The sequence below is a fragment of the Acinonyx jubatus genome, chromosome B4, assembly GCF_027475565.1.
Source record: "Acinonyx jubatus isolate Ajub_Pintada_27869175 chromosome B4, VMU_Ajub_asm_v1.0, whole genome shotgun sequence".
Classification (NCBI taxonomy): domain Eukaryota; kingdom Metazoa; phylum Chordata; class Mammalia; order Carnivora; family Felidae; genus Acinonyx; species Acinonyx jubatus.
In genome coordinates this window covers 81,904,243-81,926,158 of record NC_069387.1, presented here as the reverse complement: position 1 = coordinate 81,926,158, position 21,916 = coordinate 81,904,243, and the positions used below count along the sequence as shown (strand labels likewise).

Genomic DNA, 21,916 nt, shown 5'->3' with positions numbered 1-21,916 from the left:
ATCACCTCCCACCGCCCTCTTCCTTTCAGTTGATCTTGTGATCCTGCCATCCATCCATCCATCCAAAGATTAATTTTCCCCATCATCAACTTTTCATTCCCAGGCATGTCTGGGTGGGACTCACCTCTGACTCAGTTTCCCGCTGACTAGTGGGCAACTCCTTGGAGAACACTGCCTTCTCCGAGTCGGTACCGTGGCCCAGGACTCCAGGAGAAGGAAGGCAGAAGAGGAGGTGTCGATAGGTGTCGTTCCGTGCCTCAGCTTGTCCGTACCCCCTCCCTAGCCCCAGTCAGGGGTCCCCAGGGGAGGGGGGCGGCTGAGCTTGAGAACTGCTAATGAAGCCGCAGCCAATTAACGCCCGGGCCAGGGTTGGGGGCGGATAAAATTAGCAGCGGCGGCGGCGGCAGAAGGGAGCTGGAGGCGGGGGTGGGGAGGGTGGGCAGCTGGCTTAAGGGGGCCTTGTTTGCAGGCGGCGAGCGGCGGCGGCGCGGCCAGGCTCTCTAAACTCGCGCCGCTCGTCCCTTCCCCCACCCCCTCGTCTCTGGCCTCCCTCCCTCAGCCGTCTGCAAACTCAGCGCCCACGAAATTAGGAAGGAAAAGGAAGATCGATGACTCCAGATGCCGCAAACACCGTTCCCCCTCCCCCCCACCTGCCGCCTCCCGCCAGCCCCTCGGAGCTTAGCAGGTTGTCAGCGCTCTGCCTACGCTGTCCCTGCAACTCGATCCCATTTCAAGGCCTTATACCTCCTCCCCCAAGTCGTCGCCAACAGTCCGCTGGTAGTCCCCTCTCAGGTCTCACCCCCATTCTGTCTGCTGCAGCTTCCCCTCTTTTTCGCCCACCTCTGGGAGAAAATCCCCACCTCAGTCAGGGCTCCTACCGCAAGGGTCGCCCTCATCTCCGTCCGACCTGGTCTTGGATGCCCTCCAAGGTGCCAACTCCGTCAATATTTGCCTCAGTTTCCAGAAGCCGCCCAGGGAGGAGGCCCTGGCCAGGTCTCTGCCAGACTTAGACCCACATCACCACCACCCCCTACAAAGGTCTCACACAGACGCGTATTGGATTTCACTTTATTTTGTTCCCTTTCCCGTCTGTTTTGGCGTAGAAAAAATATCACCGAGAGGAAGCAGCCGGAAAGGGGCAGGTGGAGCAGGACTGCAGGGACAGGAGGGAGGTGGGCAGAGAGCAGGGGCCGAGTCGATCGCCTAGGCCCAGGAGTTCTGCTTCCGCTACCCTAATTAGGGTTGGGGGGCGGGGGGAGGCGGACAGGCATACCGCTGGCAGAAGGGGTTGGGGATAGGCCGCAACTTACGAGCCTAACAGTCTTTACGTGGGGGACCGGATGGAACAGGAGGAAAAGCGCCTGGGGGTAAGACAGGGTGCGTGGAGGGTGCCAGGCCAGGCGTCGTTACAGATGCGGACAAAGGGAGTGTCCAGCCCAGCGCCGGGGTATAAGGGGGGACCCGATGCAGACGTAAGGGACACTGGGACCGCCTCCAAGCCCCACCTATTCCAGGCCTGCGCTCCTGCCCCTTCATTTTGGGAGGTGGCGGAAGGGGCTACAGCCACCTCCGCCTCGTTAGCGTTAGCGCTTCCCATAAGGAAAAGGAGGACCCACGCCGCCTGATGGCTGATGGTCCCCGGGAAGGCTGTTCCCTTTGCCCTCAGAGTGGAAGGGGTGAATGCGGCCCCAGGAGCTGCGGGGCACGGGGAGGGGTCCCACTTAGGGAGGCCGGGATTTGGCGGGAAGCTTAGGGCCCAGGCGAGTGCGAGGCGCACTACCCAAAGTAAGGGTGCTCACTCTGGAAGTTATAGTCTGGGCACACCTTCTGTACTAGTTTGTAGTCAAAGCTGAGGAAGGAGACGAAGATGCAGATGACTTTGAAGGGCTTGGCGCAGAGCCAGGCGGCCTGGCTCTGCGTGTGCTCGGTGAAGCACACTTGCGATGGGTCGTACAGGCACGGGCGGTGCTTGCGCGCGCGGTTTGTCTTCTCATACTCCACGTGGCAGTTGAAAGCGCGTGACTCTTTGGCCCCGGGCACTCCCAGCGCGCCCCCGAATGGGGCCGCCAGCGCGCCCCCGAGGGTGCCTCCTAGCCCGGGTCCCGCGGCCGCTATCCCCAGCGGGGCCCCCAGCCTAGGCAGCACCCCCTCCAGGGCCAGCGTAGACTGCAGAGGATGGGGGGCGGGCCCCGGCAGCCAGACTCCCCCGAACTCGACACGCTTGGAGGGCGGCACAATACTGACGCTGAGGTTGCCCAGGCTAGACGAGTTGTGGCGGAAGTACACGCTGAAAGTACCGTTCACGTGGTCCACGATCTTGCCTGTCACCAGCAGCGAGAACTTGAGAGTGTGTACCCGGAAGTAGAAGTCCCCCCAGCCGAAGATCTTTTTGGCACGGGCCGCTTTGATAGACGGCTTTCTCTTCGTGCGCGGCGCAGGCAGCGCCCCAGCCCGGGCCAGTGCCCCGGTGTGATTAGCCGGCCAGGCCCAGCTCCAGGCGCCAGTAGTGCCCAGACCGTGGGATGACCTCGGCACCGGGAGCTGTTGGCCAGGGGCGCCCCCTCTGGCCGCGGCGGGGCGCAGCTCCAGGTACTGAGGCCTCCCGGACTCTGGTATCTGAGCACTGACGACCTGTGGACAAAGAAAGAGCAGGAAAGAAAGACGCTGGGGTTGCGCCAGGCCATCCCATGGCCCTACCCCCACTAGCCCCTTTCCCCAGCCCCTGGGGAAAGCGGGTAGTCCACAGTCAGTGGTTCGGGGAGTGTGCATTGGTGCAGGCCTGCAGCCCTTTCAACCTCTGTGCTCTTGGCCAACTCACGATCCAGTCCTCAGTTTCTACATCTGTGAAATGACACTGAGAATCCTTGTGTTCTCAGAGAACTCCGATGCGGGCTGAGAAATCCAAAAAGCAAAAGCTTTTTGAATAGGGAGTGGAGCCGGCTCTCCTGGCCTGGAGCCTGGTTGGTTCTGAATAATGGTGGGCCAGGGAGGAGGTGGACTCAGGCAAGCCAGGCCATGACCAATGTCAACAGTCAGCATCAAGAAAGAAGCGAAGACCTCCCAACACCTCTGCCGAAGCTAAAGCCCCCACCCAGGCCTCGGCCTCTACTCCCTGGCGGGGAGGGGCCCGGAAAACCGGCTGAGCTAATAGTGGAGATCTCGGCGCTGTGGATTGAGGCTTGGGGGCTGCGTGGGCACCCCTCTCGGCCTCCAGCGCTCTTACTGTGGGGGAGGCCGCCTAGTGGTCCTTCCCTGGTCTTATAGGGGGCCGGAGGACCGCCCCCGCCCGCCCTCTCCCATCTCCGCGTGTCTCAGGTGGCGGCCGATCTGGGAGACAGCGCGGGCGCGAGTACAAGATGGATCGAGAGGCGGGAGCGGCCGGGCCAGGCCCGGGCCATCAATTATCTGGGGCGGGTGGGGTGGGGTGGGGGGGGGTGGCCGGGAGTGAAGGAGACGTGCGAGAGCCAGAGGAAGAAATATGGAGATGCCGCTCCAGCGAGGGGAGCGGGAGGGAGAGGAGCCGTGAGTGTCAGAATGTGTCAGTCAGACTGGTAGCTGTGGCCGGTTACTGTGGCCCTTACTGCGTGTACGTCAGATTGCAGGGAGCGGGTGCTGTGTGTGTCAGCCTGGGGTGGCTGTGTTTCTGTCAGCCCCGGATGGTTATGGGTGTGTGTCTGTCTACCTGGAGTGATGGTGTGTGTGTGAGCATGTGCACGCATGCACACTCACCATGTGTCTCAACCCATGGTGATGAGGGTGTGTGTCTGCTTCAAGTGGCTGTGTGTGGTTGGGGTGTGTGTGTGTGTGTGTGTGTGTGTGTGTGTCCACCTGCCTATATCAGTCTGAGGAGTCTGTGTGTGTGTCTGCCTGCCTGTGGGGCTGAATGCCTGTTGTGTCAGTCCGTGGTGGTTCTGTATAGATGCCTGGGTTGTAAATGTGCCTGGCTTGGCTGTGTGTGTGTCTTTCCGTGTGTTGAGTGAGGCCGTGTATCTATCCGTTTGTGGTGGCTGCGTCACTGAGACTGGTGTAGTTGTATGCCTCAGTTGACTGTGTCTGGTTCTCTGGAGGTGTCACTTTCCCACATGACCTCCTATCATCCTCTGTCCATGTGTCGAGCTCTTTCTCAAGGGTGTGTGTCAGTGTACCCACAGTGATAGAACCGGTGCGGTCTGTTCCCCCCGGGGGGTGCATATGTGTGAGTTGTATATGAATGGTCCCTGGGGGGTTCCACACTGGCCTGCCCGCAGAGGTTTGGGTAGGTAAAGAGGCCTGGCAGCATGGGTGCCCCCCTCTGTTTGCACACACCCTTGTGTACACACTATGAGTCCACAAGGGACAGGAATGGCAGAGTCAAGCTGCTGGGCTAGAATCTCCACCGCCTGGTCCCCATTCCCGCAGCACTGCGATCCCGGGTTATTAATGCCGCCGCCACCCGCTCGTCATACATATTTATCGCCCCCCTCATTCCTCCTCCCGTCCATCCCTCCTCCCAGCTCAGGTGAGGGGGGCGGGGGCGGCAGGAGTGATTGACTCAGACAGACAAGCTTGAGCTGGCAGCTAACACCAGGAAGGTGGGTCTGAGAGGGGCTGTGGGAAGGGTCCCAGGCCACTGTGGGGGGAGGGGTGGCAGGCTTCCCAGGAAGTGGGCTTGGAGAGTGCAGGGTGGGGCTCAGAGAGGTCTAGGGGGAGGGAATACATGAACCTTGCCTGGAAAGTCAAAGAAGGGGGGGGGAGTCCTTTGAACTCTGACTCCTAATCTGCACACCCTTCTAGACCCAACACTGCCTTTCTAGGGGCATCCATCAATACCCAGTCACCTGCTCTTATGACCCTAAATGCTTCTGAGGAGACACCCACTCCCAGCACACCCCGGCAGCACTCATTGTCCTGCACCCAGCCCAGGACTTGTCAAGGGCTGGTTCAGTCCAGCAACTCCATGAAGGCAGGGGCTGGGAGAGGGAAGGAGGTTTGGCCGGGCGGTGAGGGTGCTGGGTGTCCCCCTCCCCTGATTCCAGACAAATTGCTGTCTGTGCTTCTCTGATCCTGGCAAATCCCTGGGCTTTGGGCACCCACACCCCCCACCTACTGCAGGAGACTGCCAAGATAAAGGGAAGAGTTGGGGGGTTGGCCAAAGCGACCTTGGGGGGAGCTCTGACAGGGAGGGGTGAGTCTGTGAGGAAACGAGCCGAGAAATGGGAACATGGAATAAAATAAAATAAAATCCTCCCTCTGGCTTCCTCGCTTGCACGCTCACTCTCCCTCTCGCGCTCCCTCTTTCACTGTTTTTCCATCTCTCTCCGCGACTCTTATCCCAGTCTCTTCCTCACTCTGTCTCGAATTTTCTCCTTCCGTGATTCTGTTTTTCTCCCTGTTTCTGTCTGTCTCTTTCGGTTCTTTCCCTCTATCCTTCAGGCTGTCTGTCTCTATCTGTGGGTGGGGGAACGAACAGGGAAAGCAGGGTAAGAAAGGAGCCCCTCTTTCCTGAGATCCATGGTGGTGTCCCCCCCCCATAACTGAGAGAGGGAGCAGGGTGTTGTCCAAGGAGGGGTCCCCGTCGCTCCAGAACTGGTTTAATTAAGCTAATTGGGCGCGGTGACATTTGCCGAGGGGAGAGGCTAGTCTGGCTGTCGGCCGCAGGGGGCGGAGGTGCTCAGTGGCAGGCGGGGGTGTGGGTATGGGTGGGGGGTGCACCTCACCAGGCGCCTCCAGGCCCATGCGGGGCGGGCACCCAGCCAGGAGTGCTTTGCCCCCAAGGCAGTGAGCCCACGCAATGGAGGGGAGTTGAGGCTGCCTCTTGCTGGTGAACAAACTCCACTGTGTGTCTGTGGGGGGGCCTCTTTTGGGATGGGACCGCGGGGGAAAGGGGGGAGGTTCACGCTATCGGCCCCCCAGCCGCATTGCAGGGCGCACCTCCCCCAGGCCTCCAGACCAGTCCCTGGCTTCTCTCCGGCTGTGTAGGTCAGGCGGGGCCGCTCAGGATTCCGGACCGGGGGAAGGGAACAGCACCCTGTGGTTGGGGAAGGAACAGTGCTCCAGGCCAGGACTGGGGAAGGGGAGGGAATAGCGTATTAAGCCTTTGCACCTAGAAAGGGACAAGAGGAGGGCACCGCAGTCAGGGCGGGGTGGAATTCACAGGGTCTGGCTGGGAACCAGGGATGGAGACATAAGCACATTGGTGGGAGGACAGGACAGTCTGGGTTGAGGACTGAGACTGGGGTTGGGGACTCGGCAGGCACAGGTATATGGTGCAGAGATGAGGATGGAAGGAGGATAGGCATGGGAACAGGGATGAAGAAGAGATCAGAAATGGTGGATAGGCATTGGGTAGAGACAGGGATGTAGATGGGATAGGAGCTAGGGGAATGAAGAGGGGCAGAGAATGCAATGGGAACCAAAATGGGGATGGGGAGGACAAGGATGGTGGATGAGGGATGGGCACTGGGAAAGAGAAGCAGGATTGAGAGTGGGGTAGGACCTGGGAGATGGGGATGGGGAGCAATTGGGGGTGGGAACAGGAATGGGTAATGGTTATTGGGCAGAGAGAGACAGGGATGCTGAGGGATGCAGAGACCCAGGAGATGGGGATGGCAAATTGTAAATGGGGACTGGAATGGGCAATGGGGGACAAGGAAGGAGATGGGAGACAGGAACGGAGCCACGAGCTGAGGACCAGGTATGGGGGACAAGTCAGAAGAAAAGGCAGACGATGGGCAGGATTAGACTACCGGAGGGGGCCAGGCAGGTGGAAGCGAAGATACCTCCTTCCAGACCCTACTATAGCGTGAGGGGGCGGGGACCGCTGGTGGGGCGGGCTCTGCCCTTGGGCTGGGCGCCCCCTCCCCCTCAGCCCCGCCTGCCCGCCTGCTCGAGGCCTGCAGCGCAAGGCTCACCGTTATCTGAATTTTGATTTTATTTTATTTTATTTTATTTCCCTGCTTCCTAGAGCCGGCGCGGTCCCCCCGGGAACGGCCGCCCCCCGCCCCCCGCCCCGCGCCTCACTTTATTATTGCAATAAATGTGCCTATAAAGGCGCGGGCTCCGGGGCGCGGTGGGGGGGGGGGGGTGGGAGCCGCGGAGCGGGGATGTAATTTCCCGAAGCCGGAGCCGGAGGGGGAGTGGGCGGGGTGGAGGTGGAGGAGGGGCAGGAGAGGGAGAGGGGGAGACTCGCCAATTTCTAGCGCTCAAGACAGCACTCCCTGTTCCCCATTTCCACCCCATAGCTGGATTCCACCCTAAGCCCGGCGACTAACCACTGCACCCCGCAGTGCTTGAGCCCTGCCCCATGACCCTGTCCTCTCTCTAGTATCCTGTCCCCTTCCTGGCCCCCAATCATGTGGAGTTGCAGGGATCTGTTCAAAGTTCCCCGTCTCCTTGACAATGACTTCATCTCTGAGCCCTGAGATGCCCCCTCCACTTACCTGGTCTCTTTCAAGGTTTATCTTGCCCCTTCCCAATGACCCCACCTCTGACCCCAGTGACCCTTCATTACCATATTTCTGTCCCCCAATTACCTCACCTCTTCCCTAGTCACTCAGTCCTGGATCTCCAACTCCTCCCCCACCCCAATCCCATGACCCTGTAAATTCTCCTTTCCAATGGGTACCTCTCTTATACATGCAGGATCTGGCCCAAGGGAGCTGTCACAGCGCCCTCCTTCTCCTGTGCCCCTGGCCCAGCTGCGGCCCGGATTACCCCCAAATCCCCACCAAGGCTCTGGGCCCTAGCCTAGGCGGCACGTGCCTAAGTGGCCCAGCCAGAGATTAGCTGAGGGGCTGGAGAGGGGTACAGAGGCAGGAGGGAGTGGCTAGATGCAGGGCTGGGGCTGGCCGGCTCTGAGAGGCTCGCTGGGGCCTAATCCTTCCCTGAGGCAGGATAGAGCTGGAAGGTCCCAAAGGGTCCCACCCCCGCCCTCCCCCAGCTAATTAGTAATTAGTGATTAGTGATTAGTGACTATTGATCGCCTGCTGCTTCTCCCAGTAGGCAGCCGCTTTGGCAAGGGGTGGGGAAGACGGAGACAGAGAGGGAGAGGAGTCAGAGACCATATCAGAAAGATCCGGAGGAAGGTCTGGCCAAGAGGCCACAGCCCCAGGGGCAACGGAAGCCCAGAGTCCTGGGCCCAGGAGGAGGGGCAAGTGACGGGGGTCAGGTGGTGCCAAAGACAGTGGGGTTATCATTGGACAATTAGGGTTTCCCAAAGAGCTACCTTGTAAACTGTCCCCCACCAGCCTCTTACCGTGTCAACATACTCCCATCTCTGGCACTGAGACAGCCCTGAGTGCACACACACATAAGCCACACTCAGATATATGAACACACCCTGAGGCTCACAATCCCATACCCACACTCAAATGCACTCAGGACCACAAGCATACAGACACTCACAAACCCCAGAGACTTACATATGGGCAACGCATGTACCCCGGCACACAGATGCACTGGAGACCCACCTTGGGGTACTCACAAGTGCACACAAGCACACACAGGTACTCAGACACACAAACGCTTCTCTGCACACATCCTGCCCCGCAATTACACGTATTTACACACCCACAGTCTTTACACACATGTAAACACTGATTCTCACAGGCACACAAGCTGGACTAAATGGCAGATACACTCTCCCCCACTGACTCCAACACGGAGGCCCACAGCTGCAGCTCACACACACTCAGACAGATCCCCATCGCTCACATCCTCATGCTTACTCTCCTTCAAGTCTTCACCAGATGTTTCATTCCCCTTCAGGGGGCAAAGGAAATTAAACCAGATCTGTCCACAGGGGAGTTTATTTGATAGGGAGAGTGGAGAGGAGAAAGGGCGCGGAAGTACAAAGGAGGGGCAGGGGAGTAGCATCCTTACCTCCTCTCCCCCAGGCCTTCACGTATACGGGTGGGTTGTGGGGCCCAGGCCCCATCCTGAAGTAGTGGATAAGGGCAGAGCTGGGCAGCAAGTCCAAAAGAAGCTCCTGCCAGTGGAAGCAGGTTTTGTGGAGGGGGCCCCTCTGCCCACCTTCCAGCCCCTCAAGGTCACCAGACGTGTTTGGGAGAGGCAGGGAGCCCGGTTACCAGCTTCACCTGGGCAGCCCCTACCCTGCTGGAGTGGCTGAGTTTGATTTGGCTAAGCAGGTGGGGTCCAAATGTTGGCAGGGGAAGGGGGGGGGACTACATCCCTTCCAGATTCTGTAGGGGCTGGAGCAAGGGTGCAGGAGTAGGGGTTTAGGAAGCTACCTGCCTGCCCTCAAACTAGGTAGGTACAGTTAGGGTGCAGGAACCAGAAAAGTCTCGGACAAGGAGGCAATGGAAGGAAGCAGGCTCCAGGTCCGAGGCCCCCATTGTGGGACACACAGCAGGGCACAGAGAGCTGCGCGGTGAAGCAGGCGCTTGCACTCACCCCTTCAAAGCCAACACCACACACCATAGCAGCTTACACATGCACCCTGGACCCCAGCACTAGACACCCAAGCCTTGCTGCCCCAAGACACATGCATGCACACAGGTGCACACGCTGACCCACACAGTCCACACCAGCACATATGAGCACACTGTGTTCGTGAGTTGAAGCCTCCAAGTTGGGAGGGAGCAGATCAAATCTGGGCCTCCTTAGCCTCTGTGTCCTCACCCCAGAGACTCAGGGAAAAGAGGCAGCCTAGGGATGTGGGGGCAAGGGGAGGACACCAAGAGAGACTCCCCTTCCAGACAGCCCCCACCCCCATCATCTGGGCGCGCGCGAGGGGTGTGTCTGTGAGGTTTGTGCAGGGGAGAAGGTGTCTCCGCGGGAAATGTGATGGGAGATCGTAGCCAAGTTCGGCCGTATCTGTGTGCGCGCGTGTGTTCGGGCCGCGGATGCTCGGAACACAGTGCCCACCTGGCATTGTGACAAGTGCAGAGAGGAGAAACGGAAAGGCAGGGTGGAGGAGTGGAAGGACAGACAGCGAGGAAGGCGAGCGAGGTTGGCGCGGAAAGACGGCAAGGCTGACACCCTGCTGGCTTGTCTGTCTGTCTCGCACTCCCGCTCAGTCTGGCGCACTCGCGGGTCGGGCTTCGTCCCCTCCCCCGCCTTGCCTGAAGCCAGATCCGAGTCGGGCCTCCACCACGGCACCCGCCCCCAACCCTCAGCCAACTTGGATTTGGGAGAGCGCGTGTCCTGGATCAGGGAGTCTGTCTGTCCGCTTCCCCCACGCCGCGCAAAGTTGGGACGCTCCGCGCTGGGGGCGGGGCGGGCGCACCGAGCCCCTCGCACTCTGGGACCTTCGCGTCCCGGACCCGGCGCTCCCACTCCAGCCCTGCTGCCCTTACCTGCCTCAGGAGCCACGGGCCAAAGAGCAAGAGAAGCCATTCCTGGAACAGCCGCATCTTCCCAGGCGGCCAGGCGGGGGGCGGACGGGACGGGTCCCGGGCAGGCCGGAGCCGGGCCTGGGGGCGAGGGGCCCCGGGCTGGCGCGCCGTGGGGTGGCTGCTGGAGCGGCGGGAGCAGGCGGCGCGGCCCGCGGACTGAGCGAGAGGAGCGGAGCTCGGCGCTGGGGGCGGGGCGCGGGCGGGGGAGAAAGTTGGGTCGGACTCGAGCGGGCGGGGGGGCGGGGCTCCGCGTCGCTCCAATCCCGGCCGCGCCCCGCGCGCCCCCTCCCGCCCAGCTGGGGGCACCGAAGGTGACTTTCACCCCGACACGCCCCGGACACGCCCCCAGCCCAGGTGCGAAGCGCAGAGGGTTGCGGGACCTAGGGATGGTGTACCGGAGAGGCTAGGTCTGTGCACCGATGAGGAATGGGGCAGGGCGTGGGGCTCAAGGCTCTGGGACCGTGTCCCCGAAGGGGTGCACGGCGGAGCAGGAGCCCTGGAAGACCAGGGTCCCTCGGTGCTCCGGGCCCCTTTTATGCTCCGGGCTAAGGTGGGTCGGGGCAGGAGCAGGGCAGGGGCCGAGGTGAGGGCGGGCGGGGCCTCGGGGCGGCTGGGGCCGCGCGGCGCTGACGGGGATGGATGGGCGCCCCGCGGCTCATTCGGCCCGGAGATGAGAATCATTGATCACGGACGGAAACCCCATCACGTCTGTCAATAGGGCTGACAAACGGCGCCCGCCGCCCCCACTCCCGCCCCCAAGGCACCTCCGCGATCTCCAGACCCCTCTGCGGGACCGGCCGTTCACTTTTGCCCCTCTCCCCTCACTGCTGACCCCCGCGCGTCCCAGAGCGTCCCTGCATGGGGGTTGGGCAGGAAGTCCCCTCAGCGTCGCCTGCCCAGCCTCTTGGTGCAATCTCCATCCCTTCCCTTCCACTGTCCCATCTTTCACCATCAGCTCCTCTCCATCCTTGTCTCCTTCCTCCTCTGTCTCTGTCCTTGTCTCTGTCCCCAGCCCCAGCCTTGTCTCTGTCCCTATCCTCTTGGCTGTTTCTTCATAGGCTCCCTCCTCCCCCTAGTCTCGTTCTCTTCCCTGCCCAGGGAGTCTTCAGCTGTCAGCTGTTGCTATGCACTGAGGCTGTGGCTGGGGTTGTGGTATGACCGACACCTAGACAGTGTGAGATAGGGACAAGCAGAGAGAGAGACAGACGCATATCCTGAGACATCAACACACCCCCAGGCATGCACGCAGATGCATTCACAGGGGCAGGCCACACCATGGAGGTGAGCACAGAGGCAGAGTGAAACACATTCACACAGAGACCAGCACGCACATGCAGACAGGTGCTCACCTAGAGGCACACTGACACAAACAGATGGACACTCAGTTTACACACACACAGGAGCACACACAGACAGAGAGGTAAATGCACACTTGCACCAAGAGACAGGCATACCCAGCCAGGTACTCAGGCCCCAGCCCCCTTCCTCGCCCTGGCAGAGAGGCAAACGTCCACAGACAGAGATGGACACACACACAGGTGTATGCTGGCACTGGCAGTCCAAAAGACAAGCCCAGGCACATACAAAGAGATACTCAGATACAAGGATGTGACAGACACCAGAAAAGGATCCGTGATGCTGAGAAGATGAGGCAAACACAGAGACAGCCAGAGAGACAGCCAGAAGCCAGGAGGCAGGAACCCGGGTGCAGAAGGGGCAGAGAGTAGAGAGGCTGGAAGAGGCAGGAATGGCCAGGCCCAAGGCCCCAAGGCTTCAGAATCCCGAGCCCAAGTGCCAAGCACAGGGGTTGCCGTGAGGAGGTAGATGGGGGCAGTGGGCACCCCCAGGCCTAAGGTACCCAGGGTAGCAGCCCATCACTAAGGTCCTGATCTTCTGGAGTCCTGACCCACCTCATCTCTTTTCCTTTTGCTAGTCTCAGGTCACCCCCTTCTGTCTCCAGCTACACACACACACACACACACACACACACACACACACACAAACACATCCCGACACCCCCCCCCCCCCCCGCTCCCATCTCTGAGTCTTTGCCTCTGCCCCTGTATCTCTCCATCTCCATATCTCTGTCTCTCATTCTGTCTGTATCAGCCTCTGCCCCTGGTTCTGCCCCTGTCTCTTCTCCATCTCTGTCTCAGATCCCTCTGCTGTCCTTGCCAGGTGAGGAGTTCGAGGACTGCCTCCTAGTAGACACTCTCCTGGCTGGTCCTGGTGGGCAGAGGGAGGAAGCTGACTGGAGGGGCTTGCGTTCCAAGCCGCAGCTGGGGGCCCCTCTTGCTCGGCCCAGGATCTTGAGGCGACAGGCAGAGAATCAGTGGCTCCCCGGGGGCGCCAGATGCACGGCTGGCAGAGGGAGGGAGCGAGGGGGTGGGGCTGGTGGTGGTGGTGGGGGGAGCAGGCAGGCGCTGAGGGAGGGAGGGGAGCCGGCGGGCTGAGGGTGGAGGGGGTGTGGCATAATAGCCCGAGGGAAGGAAGTGAGAGGCTAGGCTCCGGTCCGCCTGCAGGTGCATAATTAGTGTTGGGGAGGGGGCTGTGCTGGGCTTAAGGGTGAGCGGCGCTGCAGGAGTGCCTACGCCACCTGGTGGACAGAGGAGGCCACAAGCCTCCCTAAGCGATCAACAAGGACGCCCCTTTTCCCCAGCAGGGTCGCTCTTCCCTGGGGCTCTGGGATGCTCCAGAGACAGTGGAGGATCTCAGAACTGGCTTAGAGGCTGAAGCCGGAGGCGAGATCCCAGGACCAAGAGGGAAGGGGAGGGTTCTTATTTCTAGAGGTGCCTAGACCCATAGCTTCCTTAAAAAAGGAATAAGCTGAGGAAGTTGAACCAGGGAGGGTGGCAGAAAGAAAGGTAGTGCCCTTCTTTGGGTGTTGGGTAATGGTTCTTCAGCTGCTTGCAAATGCCCTCCCTGAGCTCACATTTGCTGTAAAGGGGAGAGTGGTGCTGTAACTCTCAGTCTCCAACACTGTAGAGCCGCGTGACTTTCTGCAAGAGGTTCCCCTCCCCCGGCAAGGGTTTGAGGTAGACTTGGGACCCCTTTGACTGTAGCAGTCCTTTCCTGTCAACCCCTGGGATGTCACAATGATTGGTGAGCTGAATCTGTTGGGGGCCAGTGAAGCCTGGCAAACTGGTCTTCCCAGCTCTCCTTCAGTCCAGCCGGCCGCCTCCCCCTCCTCCTGAATCTAGGGTTCTACTCTTGGCATCTGATTAATTAGACTCTGTGAGGATGTTTGCGCTTCAGCAGCAAACTCAGGCACAGAGAGCTGTGTGGGACCACCCTGAAGGATCAGAAAGCCCTTGACAACCCCACTGTGTTCAGTCCTTACAGTGGGATTTCTCACTGTGGGAGATCGTTTTGGGTACGGCTGGTGGTGCCCTGTAAGCGACAATGCAGAGAAACGGATTTGGAGTTACTGTCCTAGAGCCACAGGGAATACAAGATCCAGAAAGGTGAAGTCACTGGCCCAAGGTCACACAGCCAGGAGAAGCAGATCTTCCTCATCAAGTCCAGTGCCACCCCCTTCCCCTGCCAGCCAGATGGAGAGGGAGGCAGCTCAGGGAGAAGGGCACTTCTCAAGACCAGACTCTCCAGTCCTGCCTCCAGCACAGAGCACGTCTCCCTCTGGTGGCCGAAGCAGGCAAGCACAGCCCAGCTCCCAGAGTCTGACACTCATAGGTAGACACAAATGGCTTTTTTCTTTCTTTCTTTTTTTTTTTTTTTTACAATTTTATTTATAACAATATCTGTGTTATTTAGTTGTAAAGGAATTCAGCAAAAATTATTAAAACGTTCATGTCCCCAAAGCGGGGCTGCCCGCTTACCCTTTCTTGGTGTGCCCCACTTCCTCCTCATCCCCAGGGGAGGGAGGAGGAGGCTGGGGGACTGTTTACCAAAGAAAGTCTCCAGCCCTGGGAGCCGCGGTGGGGGCACTGGAGAGAGGGAGGGCCTGTCTGGGAGGGGTGTTGAGCATGGCCATCTCAGGTGCCCCTAGAGTTGGGGGCTGGAGCATCGAATGGCATCCCCCAAGAACTAAAAAATTCCATCCTTTCCTTGCTACTTCAGCCAGAGCCAAATCTTCCAGACAGGGGCAGCAAAGGACTCTCCCTTCCCAGAACTGGCCCTCAGAGAGCTGGGAGGGATAAGATGGGGGTGGGGCGAGAGAGGGGAGAGCCTTGACAAAGTGTCTTGAACAGGGAGGGGGGCAGCACCACCAGCTCTCCCAGTGGGGGTGCATTTTGGTGGAAGGTGGGAGATGGGTACCTGTGAGCCACAGGAGCCCCCAGAGTCCTCCCTGCCCCCCTCCCTGAAGGCAGCATGAGGGGGGTGCTGAGGAGCAGGCAGGAAGGAGGAGAACGGAGAGAGATAATACTGTGCTCGCTTGCTCACTTGCTCACTCACATATAAAAAGTAATTCCTTCATTTTTACATTTATACACCCCGGCAGGGCCGAGGAGGGGCTGGCTGGGCAGGAGGGGGCTCGTTGAAGGACTTCTCTGGCAGGGGGCAGGAGGCTCTCTGGGCTGAGTCCAGTGGTCAGGGCCCTATGCCAAGGGGTCCCCTATCTCGTCCTCAGGACCCCGGCCCAGGAGTTCTCGCTTCTCGTCCGTGCTGGCCAGGGAGTGGCGGCTGCCGTGGCCACCCATGTAGAGTGTGGCATACACAGGGTTGGTGAAGTTGGTGGGCTGCAAGGTGACAGAGGGTTCAGGTGGGGCGCAGGGGATGGGATCTGTGGCCCAGGCGCCCTACCTCCCCCGCCTCCATTCCATCATCCGACTCCGTACCCTCAGTCACCCCACCCACAGCCTCTTGTCCCTGCCCTGGAAGCCTCCTCCTCTGTCCTCCCAGCTCACCTTGTCAGGGTCCAGTGCAAAGTCAGCATCCAGTAGGCCCCCTACGTCGTCAGGCTCCCCGCCTTCATACATCTTATACGTGGGGTTCCCAATCTCCACATTCATGGCCCCATTGGTCATCCGCTGGTGCTGGAAGCCCTTAGCCCTGGGGGAGGCAGGATTATACGGGGGCAGGGATGATAGGAGGGCAAGGCTAGGGTGATAAATGAATAGCCAGAATTTTCCAGACTCTCCACAACTCACCCTCGGACTCGCCGCTTGTACCAGAAAACCACTCCGGCTACCAGAAGCACCAGCAGCAACAACAGCAGAGGGATGAGGATAGAGGCCATATCTGGAGGGGAGGAGGTGGGAAATTGAGTCAGAGAGGCTCAGGGAAGTGAGGCCCAAATACCCCTGCTCCAGGTCCCTGAAGCTCTGTCTCCCCGTCCCCTGCCACCTACGTCCAGGCTGCTGCTGGCTGACCACCTGCTCCTCACACCGGGGCCCCGCCATGTGCGGTGGGCACCTGTAGACGGGAGGGGCAGAGCTGAGTAGACACGACCTCCACAGTCATGGCTGCCAGGGGACTGGGAGGGGCCACAGGGTCCCGAGTGTCCCGCTCAGATTTGGGGAGGGGGAGATGGTCTAGGTCTTAGAAAGGCTCAGGTCCAACTCACTGGCACTCAGGCATCATTTTGCTGTTCATGGTACAGGAACCACCATTGCTGCAGTGGCCAACACAGGTCAGACAGCTGGGGGCCACCCGGCCATCAGAGCAGCTGCAGGAAGGAATGACAGGCTGGGTGGACTGGGAAGGGGTGTCTGAGGTGCTGAGGAAGGGGTGGGGCTGTCGGAAGTGCTAAGGAAGGGGCAGGGCAGGGCAGGGTCAAGGCCAGGCAGAACCGTGGGGGCAGGCCCCACTCACTTGCAGGTGACATCCCCACTCTGCTTGTTGACCACACAGGCTCCATCCAGACAGCGGCTGCACTTGTTTACCTCGCACCTCGGCCCCTCGAAGTAGGCGGTGCAGCGGCACTGCCGGGAGCCGTCGGCGGCCATCTGGCACGTGCCAAAGTTCTCACAGTAGCTGGAGCACTGCCCTGCGGTTGGGGGGTGGGAGAGGAGCTGCCTCAAGCCCCACCCTCATGAGGGTCCCCCACAGGTGGTGGGTGGGGGGAGCCAAACACTAAGGGGACTCCTAGGTCTTTTAGGTGACTCTCACCTCCTCCTGAGCCCCCTGCTGCCCCCCTCCCCGGTCACAGGTTTAGAGTATAAGGACGTCCCCAAATAGCCTGGCAGCGCACTGCTTTCGCTTGAATAATCCTGATGCCAGAGGGCTCACCACCTTGGGAGAAGTGTGCTGACACCTCTACAGGGATGGGGGGGATCACCTAGAGACTGCTTGAGCTGCGAATGGCCTCCCTCCCCAGAATCTGCCTCTTGACCATCACCCTTGGCTCTAGGTCCCCGAGCTCCCGTCATCCCCTCCCTTGGGGCCCAAGGATGGCTCACTCACGGTACTGGCAGCGGTCACCCAGGAAGCCAGGTAGGCATCGGCACTGGGGCTGGTTGCCCTGGTTGACGGTGCAGGTGCTGTTGTTGGCACAGTAGCCCGCACACACCTGCTGGGTGCATTTGGGGCCCGTGAAGCCTGTGGGGCAGCGGCACGTGGGCATGCCTGGCGGGAGAGGATGTGTGAGCGGGACCGTGGCCCACCCAGGCGCCGGCCCCACTGGAGGGGACCAGGGCTGGGAGGCCCGGGTGGAAGGCACGCAGCAGAGGAACGGGGGCACTGGGGCTGTGGGTTGCGGGCAGGAGGGGAGACAGAGGGGGAGTAGGGTGGGACAGGGTCTGGGGATCCGCCCCAGGCGGAACCAGTGGGCTGAGAGGCAGGAGGCTGGGGCTGAGAAGCCGGGCGCAGTCTTGGCGGGAGAACAGAAGGCCGTACCAGAGGGGGAGGCAGCGCAGGTGCCCCCGTTGCGACAGTACTCCCAGCACTGGTCCAGCTCACACTTGTCGCCTGTGTATCGGGGCTGGCAGCGGCACTTGGGCTGCCTCCGTGCATTGAGGAAGCAGCTGCCGCCATTGAAGCACTGCAGGTTACAGGTTCCGGGTCGAGGAGCTGTGGGAAGGACCATCAGGGCACAGAGCCAGGGGAAGAGGGGAACTCAGGGAAGAAGGTCCCAGGGCAGAGGGTGGGGACCCGGGAGGGGCACAAGCATACCATCTGGTGGTGGCGTGGGCGAGGGCACAGCCACACAGGTGCCATTGTCCAGCCGCTTCCCATTGGGACAGGTGCAGACGGGCCCGCTGGGGCTCAGCAGGCAGAGCCACTCACACTTCTTGCGGTCACAGGGGTTGGTCACTGCAGGTGTGGGCAGGGGTGGGAGGATGCTGAGCCTCGTGGACCCAGAATGTCCCCGCCACAATGCCCAGGACCTGAGGCTACAGCCTGGAGACTCTGCCCCCAGGCCTTCCCGGGCCCAGACTGGGCTGTCCCCCTGTGCCTACCTTCAGGCTGTTTGTGTTGGTGGTACAGGACCACATCGGAGGCGTGGCTCAGGCCCCCTGTCAGGTTGATCAAGGGGCTGTGTCCAAACTTATGAATCTTGAAGACACGATTATTAATGTAGGTGACGCCATAGATGTAATCCTCAAAGACATCGATGCTGAAGGGGTGACTTAGGCCTGGGGGAGGAGGTAGACTCAGAGGGGACTCAGGCCCTGGTCACTCTCCAGGACACCTGGGCTCCTGTGGCACCTCAAACTCAACACATCCCAAACAAAACTCCCCCCAACCTGTTCCACCTCTTGTGGCCACTACTGGCAAAAGGTCCCATCAGCCCTAGATTTCTGCGGTCAGGAAGGACTTCTGTTCCCTCTCCCCACATCTACTAAGCTCCTCCTGCCACCTCTGTTGCTTCCATGCAACTCAATGTCATTGGTAGAATGAATGAATGGGCAAGTGGGCCAGAGGGTGCAGGGCTGGTACACAGGGAGTCCAGTGGGGGTAGGCCTGGAAGGCACTGTAGGACTGTTGGGGGCCAGGATGAGGAGGATGGCAGGTGCTGGGTGAGGCCTTTGGACTCAGTGGGGAGGACAAGAGGCCCGAGGGCAGCGCTGGCTGAGGCTGCTCTAGGATGCTGACCTCGTTTGCTGTCAGCAGCCACGATGGGGTCCGTGCCATTGAGCCGGATGCTGCCGATGACTGAGAGCTTGGCATCTGCCCAGTACAGCCTTTCATTGTGATAATCCACAGCCAGGCCTGAGGGGAGGCAGAGAGCACTGTGAAGGCCCAGCCTCTGCCACCCCAGGCTCGAGGAAAAGCAGAAGTGTCTCCATGTTTGGGACAGCTCTACCCTGTTCCCATGACCACTCCCAGTCACTTCTAGAAAAAGCCTCCATAACTCATTGCCCATCCCAGTCCAAGCCCCTCCTCCTCCAAGCTTTAACGTGACCTCAGGCTCAGCAAACCCACCCCTCCCACACCCCTTGCCCCTGCCTCCACGGACCTGTAGGCCATTGGATGTTGTCCTGTACCAGTGTCTCCCGAAGGGTCCCGTCCATTGCTGCCGTTTCAATTTTGGGGTGATTCCCCCAGTCTGACCAGTACATGGTGCTGGGGAAGGAGAAGAATTGAGCATGGGTAGGACCTGAGGGCTGCCAGAGCAGGCTGAGCAAGATGGGCCACCAGGTTGTGGCTTGGGCATAGGGACTGCTGGGTATTGGGAGGAGAGTGTTCTGTCTACCTCCTCCAGAGAGAACGAGGGGAGTCAGGTCCCTGATCAGGTTAAGGATCTTTTACTCTAAAACTACAAGGTGCCAATCCAGAGACATCAAAGTGGGCAGAGCTGCCCCCTGGAGCAAACAAGCAGCCCAAACTTGGCTGCACATGATGGCCAGGCAAGTGGAGGGCAGGCCCCTGCCTGAGCAGGCCAGCTGGGGATTCTGGGCAAAGGCGGCACCGGGGAGCACCAAAGATGGAGGTGGCCTGAAGGCCCAAGGGCTGGAGGAGGACTCCGACCCCAGGGTGGTCTGGAAGGGGAGGGACGCACCTGGGGATGCTGGGCTGCCCCAGAGGCTTCCCTGGCCTTCCCCCCGGGACCCCTGCATACCCTCTCAGTGGGTCCACCACAATGGCGTGCGGCTCGTCGATCATGCCCGAGATGAGCGTCTTGCGGTTCTCGCCCTTCATTTGCGCCACCTCAATCACATCTCGGCCTGAGTCAGTCCAGTACACGTTCCCGGCCACCCAGTCGACGGCGATGCCCCGTGGCATCTTGAGCCCTGAGATCTGAATGGGGGAGGGTGATAATGTCAGGGGCTACCACCTTTTGTCTTCCTGCCCATTATCCCCACCTGCACCTGCCAGCTCGTCCCTGTTAAAAAGTCATCCCAGATCGGGAGCCGGTTCTCTGATTTTGAAGAGGTTCAATGGACACTTACCTTATGGGCCATACCTAGAGCTTTCACATGTTTTGCTGGATGAGATATTATTACCTCGCTCTACTGAGGAACAAAGGCCCAAAGAGGTCAAATAGGTGGCTGAGACTGACACAGTGGATGGTGGTGACAATCAGGAACTGAACGTGGCTCTGATGCTGAAGGCCAGTGTGTCCATCGTACCCTGCCACCTTGGGCTGCAATGTGGCAGAGCCAGCTACTGATAATTCTCATTGCTCTGTCCACCTGTCGTGCCCACAACATAATCCCGAATGCCTTTGCCCGTCAGTCTCACCCTTTGCCCCCTTCCACTGTCCTTTTCAAACCCTGCTCTGAACCCTCTGGTCTTTGCAGTCTTCCCATCCAATCTGTGGAGATCCCATCCCGGGTGGGGTGCTCACATTGAGGTGGGTGACACCCCGGTCAATCTGTCGCCGGTGGCGGTTGGAAGTGGTGGGAGGTGCGGCAGGTGGCAGGCTGCGGTAAGAGATGGTGCCTGTGTGCCAGTTGGTCCAATAGACACGCCCAGCCTTGACATGGACATCCATGGCATCAATGCGGACACTCTCATCACCCTGGAAGGCCTGCTCGTAAGCCGAATGGGGGTGACTGGGGAACAGGCTGCGGATCTCGTTGTCATCGGCGATGTATAGGACCTGATACTCAGAGCCTGGAGGGGCAAAAGTCCCGGTGTCAGGTGCAGAAAAAGGCAGGGGCAGGAGGCCAGGGCTGGGGGATGCCAGGCCTGGTGCCGGGATGTACTCCCTCCTCTCCTTCCCTGAGCTGGTCCAATAGGACCCGCTCCTCCAGGAAATCTTCTCTGCCTCTCCAGCCTCAGGGACTTCTGTCTCCTCATTGTCACTGGCTGGCATCACCACACTGTGCTACATGCTGTCTGATATATGCCCGTGGGCACACATGCATGTGGGGGTGTGTGTGCACCGGCACGTGAGTGCACCTGGACGGGCGTGGTGGGGCTGTGTATTCATACATGCCCTCGTGTGCACATGGATGTGTGTGCACGGGTGTTTGGGGGTGTCTGTACACAGGCAGGTGCAGGTGTGCGTCAGAGCATATACACGTTCCCACCCCCCCCAAAAGGTGAATGAGATGATAGTTGTATTAACTCAATGAAGGGAAACCTTTCACCAGGTGTACATACATCAAATCATCACCTGTTCACATTAAATATCTGACAGTTTTGTCAATTATATCTCAATGAAGCTGAAAATAAGAAGCAAAGGGGCTAGCTACAACGTGATTGTGTGGTGATGTGTGTCTGTGTGCTCTCCTCCTGGGAGTGGCGGGTGAAGAGGCACATGTGGGATATGGGTATGTTGCCCCCACCCCAGACTTCTCCAGATGAACCAGCTCCCCAACCAGCACCCCGTGCACTGATGCCAGCCTCTGTGCTGCTGGCAGCTGGGCCCGTGGGTCTGGGCTCCTGCGCCTGGGCATGGGTGTGCCAAGGGGAGCACGTCCATCCACGTTAGCCCCATTTACACTCTGGTGTTGCATAGCCCCACCCACTCTTTCTGTCCTCTTCCGGCTGGTAGGCTGGTACCTTCGGCCTTGCAGGTGTTGTGAGTCTTCATGAAGTTGCGGGCGCAGCTGCAGAGGTGGCCACCCTTGGTGTTGTTGCAGAGCTGTGAGCAGGTGCCGAAGCGCAGGCACTCATTGATGTCTGAGGGTTACAGGGGAGGGTCATGGAGAGTCCCGGGTTTCTTCCCGCCCCCTCTGAGTCCCGCCTTCTTACCTTGGCATCCGGGCTGGCCTGGCACAGTGTGGAAACCCGAGCGGCAGGCGCAGTAGGCGGCTTTCTCGGTGCGCACGCAGCGTGCCTCATCCCCGCAGATGCTGGCGTTGGTGGCGCAGCTGGTCAGCTTGGGGTCTGTGGGGGACAGAGTGGGCCCTCTCTCCTGAGCCACCTGGGCTTGGGCCTGGGTTCTCTGGCCCTCCGCAGGCCCCCCGCCGCCAGCTCCTTAGCACGCAGGGCTCACCGATGCTGCAGTCCTCCTCATCAGAGCCGTCCCCGCAGTCATCGAACATGTTGCAGCGCAGCGAGGAGGACAGGCAACGCTGGTTCCGGCACAGAAACTCCTTCTTGTCTTTGCAGTGGGGGGTCTGGGCCGTGGGGGGCTCTGGGGAAGGTGGGGGCTTCAGATCTGGATATTCACCACCCCGGGGCCTCCTCCCACAGCCCCCCCTCCTCCCCCAGCCCCCTCCCAACTCCCCCCCCCCCCCCACTCTGTCCGGGGCTGTTTGTCAAGCTTCAGGGGATGCTCCACCTCA

At 60.1% G+C, this 21,916-nt stretch overlaps 2 protein-coding genes across 3 annotated transcripts in view; both read right to left on the bottom strand.

Moving 5' to 3' along the window:
• Positions 1–1,054: 1,054 nt before the first annotated feature.
• NXPH4 (neurexophilin 4) lies at positions 1,055–10,517 on the bottom strand. The gene is made up of 2 exons (XM_015073178.3): positions 10,296–10,517; positions 1,055–2,631 (listed from the first exon to the last, which is right to left on the bottom strand). The coding sequence occupies exons 1-2, from the start codon at positions 10,350–10,352 to the stop codon at positions 1,777–1,779; spliced, it is 912 nt and encodes a 303-aa protein (XP_014928664.2). The 5' UTR covers positions 10,353–10,517; the 3' UTR covers positions 1,055–1,776.
• A 3,518-nt stretch (positions 10,518–14,035) lies between these two features.
• The window catches only part of LRP1 (LDL receptor related protein 1), an 81,725-nt gene continuing 73,844 nt past the window's right edge, over positions 14,036–21,916 (bottom strand). For both annotated transcript variants that reach the window (XM_053226387.1, XM_027071436.2), the window contains 17 exons: positions 21,625–21,765; positions 21,381–21,515; positions 21,189–21,308; positions 20,026–20,294; positions 19,297–19,475; positions 18,694–18,800; positions 18,330–18,446; positions 17,693–17,869; positions 17,406–17,546; positions 17,130–17,303; positions 16,698–16,859; positions 16,107–16,281; positions 15,859–15,960; positions 15,643–15,707; positions 15,443–15,533; positions 15,200–15,344; positions 14,036–15,031 (listed from right to left, as the gene is read on the bottom strand). In XM_053226387.1, the coding sequence (XP_053082362.1) occupies positions 14,891–15,031; positions 15,200–15,344; positions 15,443–15,533; positions 15,643–15,707; positions 15,859–15,960; positions 16,107–16,281; positions 16,698–16,859; positions 17,130–17,303; positions 17,406–17,546; positions 17,693–17,869; positions 18,330–18,446; positions 18,694–18,800; positions 19,297–19,475; positions 20,026–20,294; positions 21,189–21,308; positions 21,381–21,515; positions 21,625–21,765 (2,441 nt within the window). In that variant the 3' untranslated portion in view covers positions 14,036–14,890. The remainder of the gene's footprint in view (positions 15,032–15,199; positions 15,345–15,442; positions 15,534–15,642; positions 15,708–15,858; positions 15,961–16,106; positions 16,282–16,697; positions 16,860–17,129; positions 17,304–17,405; positions 17,547–17,692; positions 17,870–18,329; positions 18,447–18,693; positions 18,801–19,296; positions 19,476–20,025; positions 20,295–21,188; positions 21,309–21,380; positions 21,516–21,624; positions 21,766–21,916) is intronic.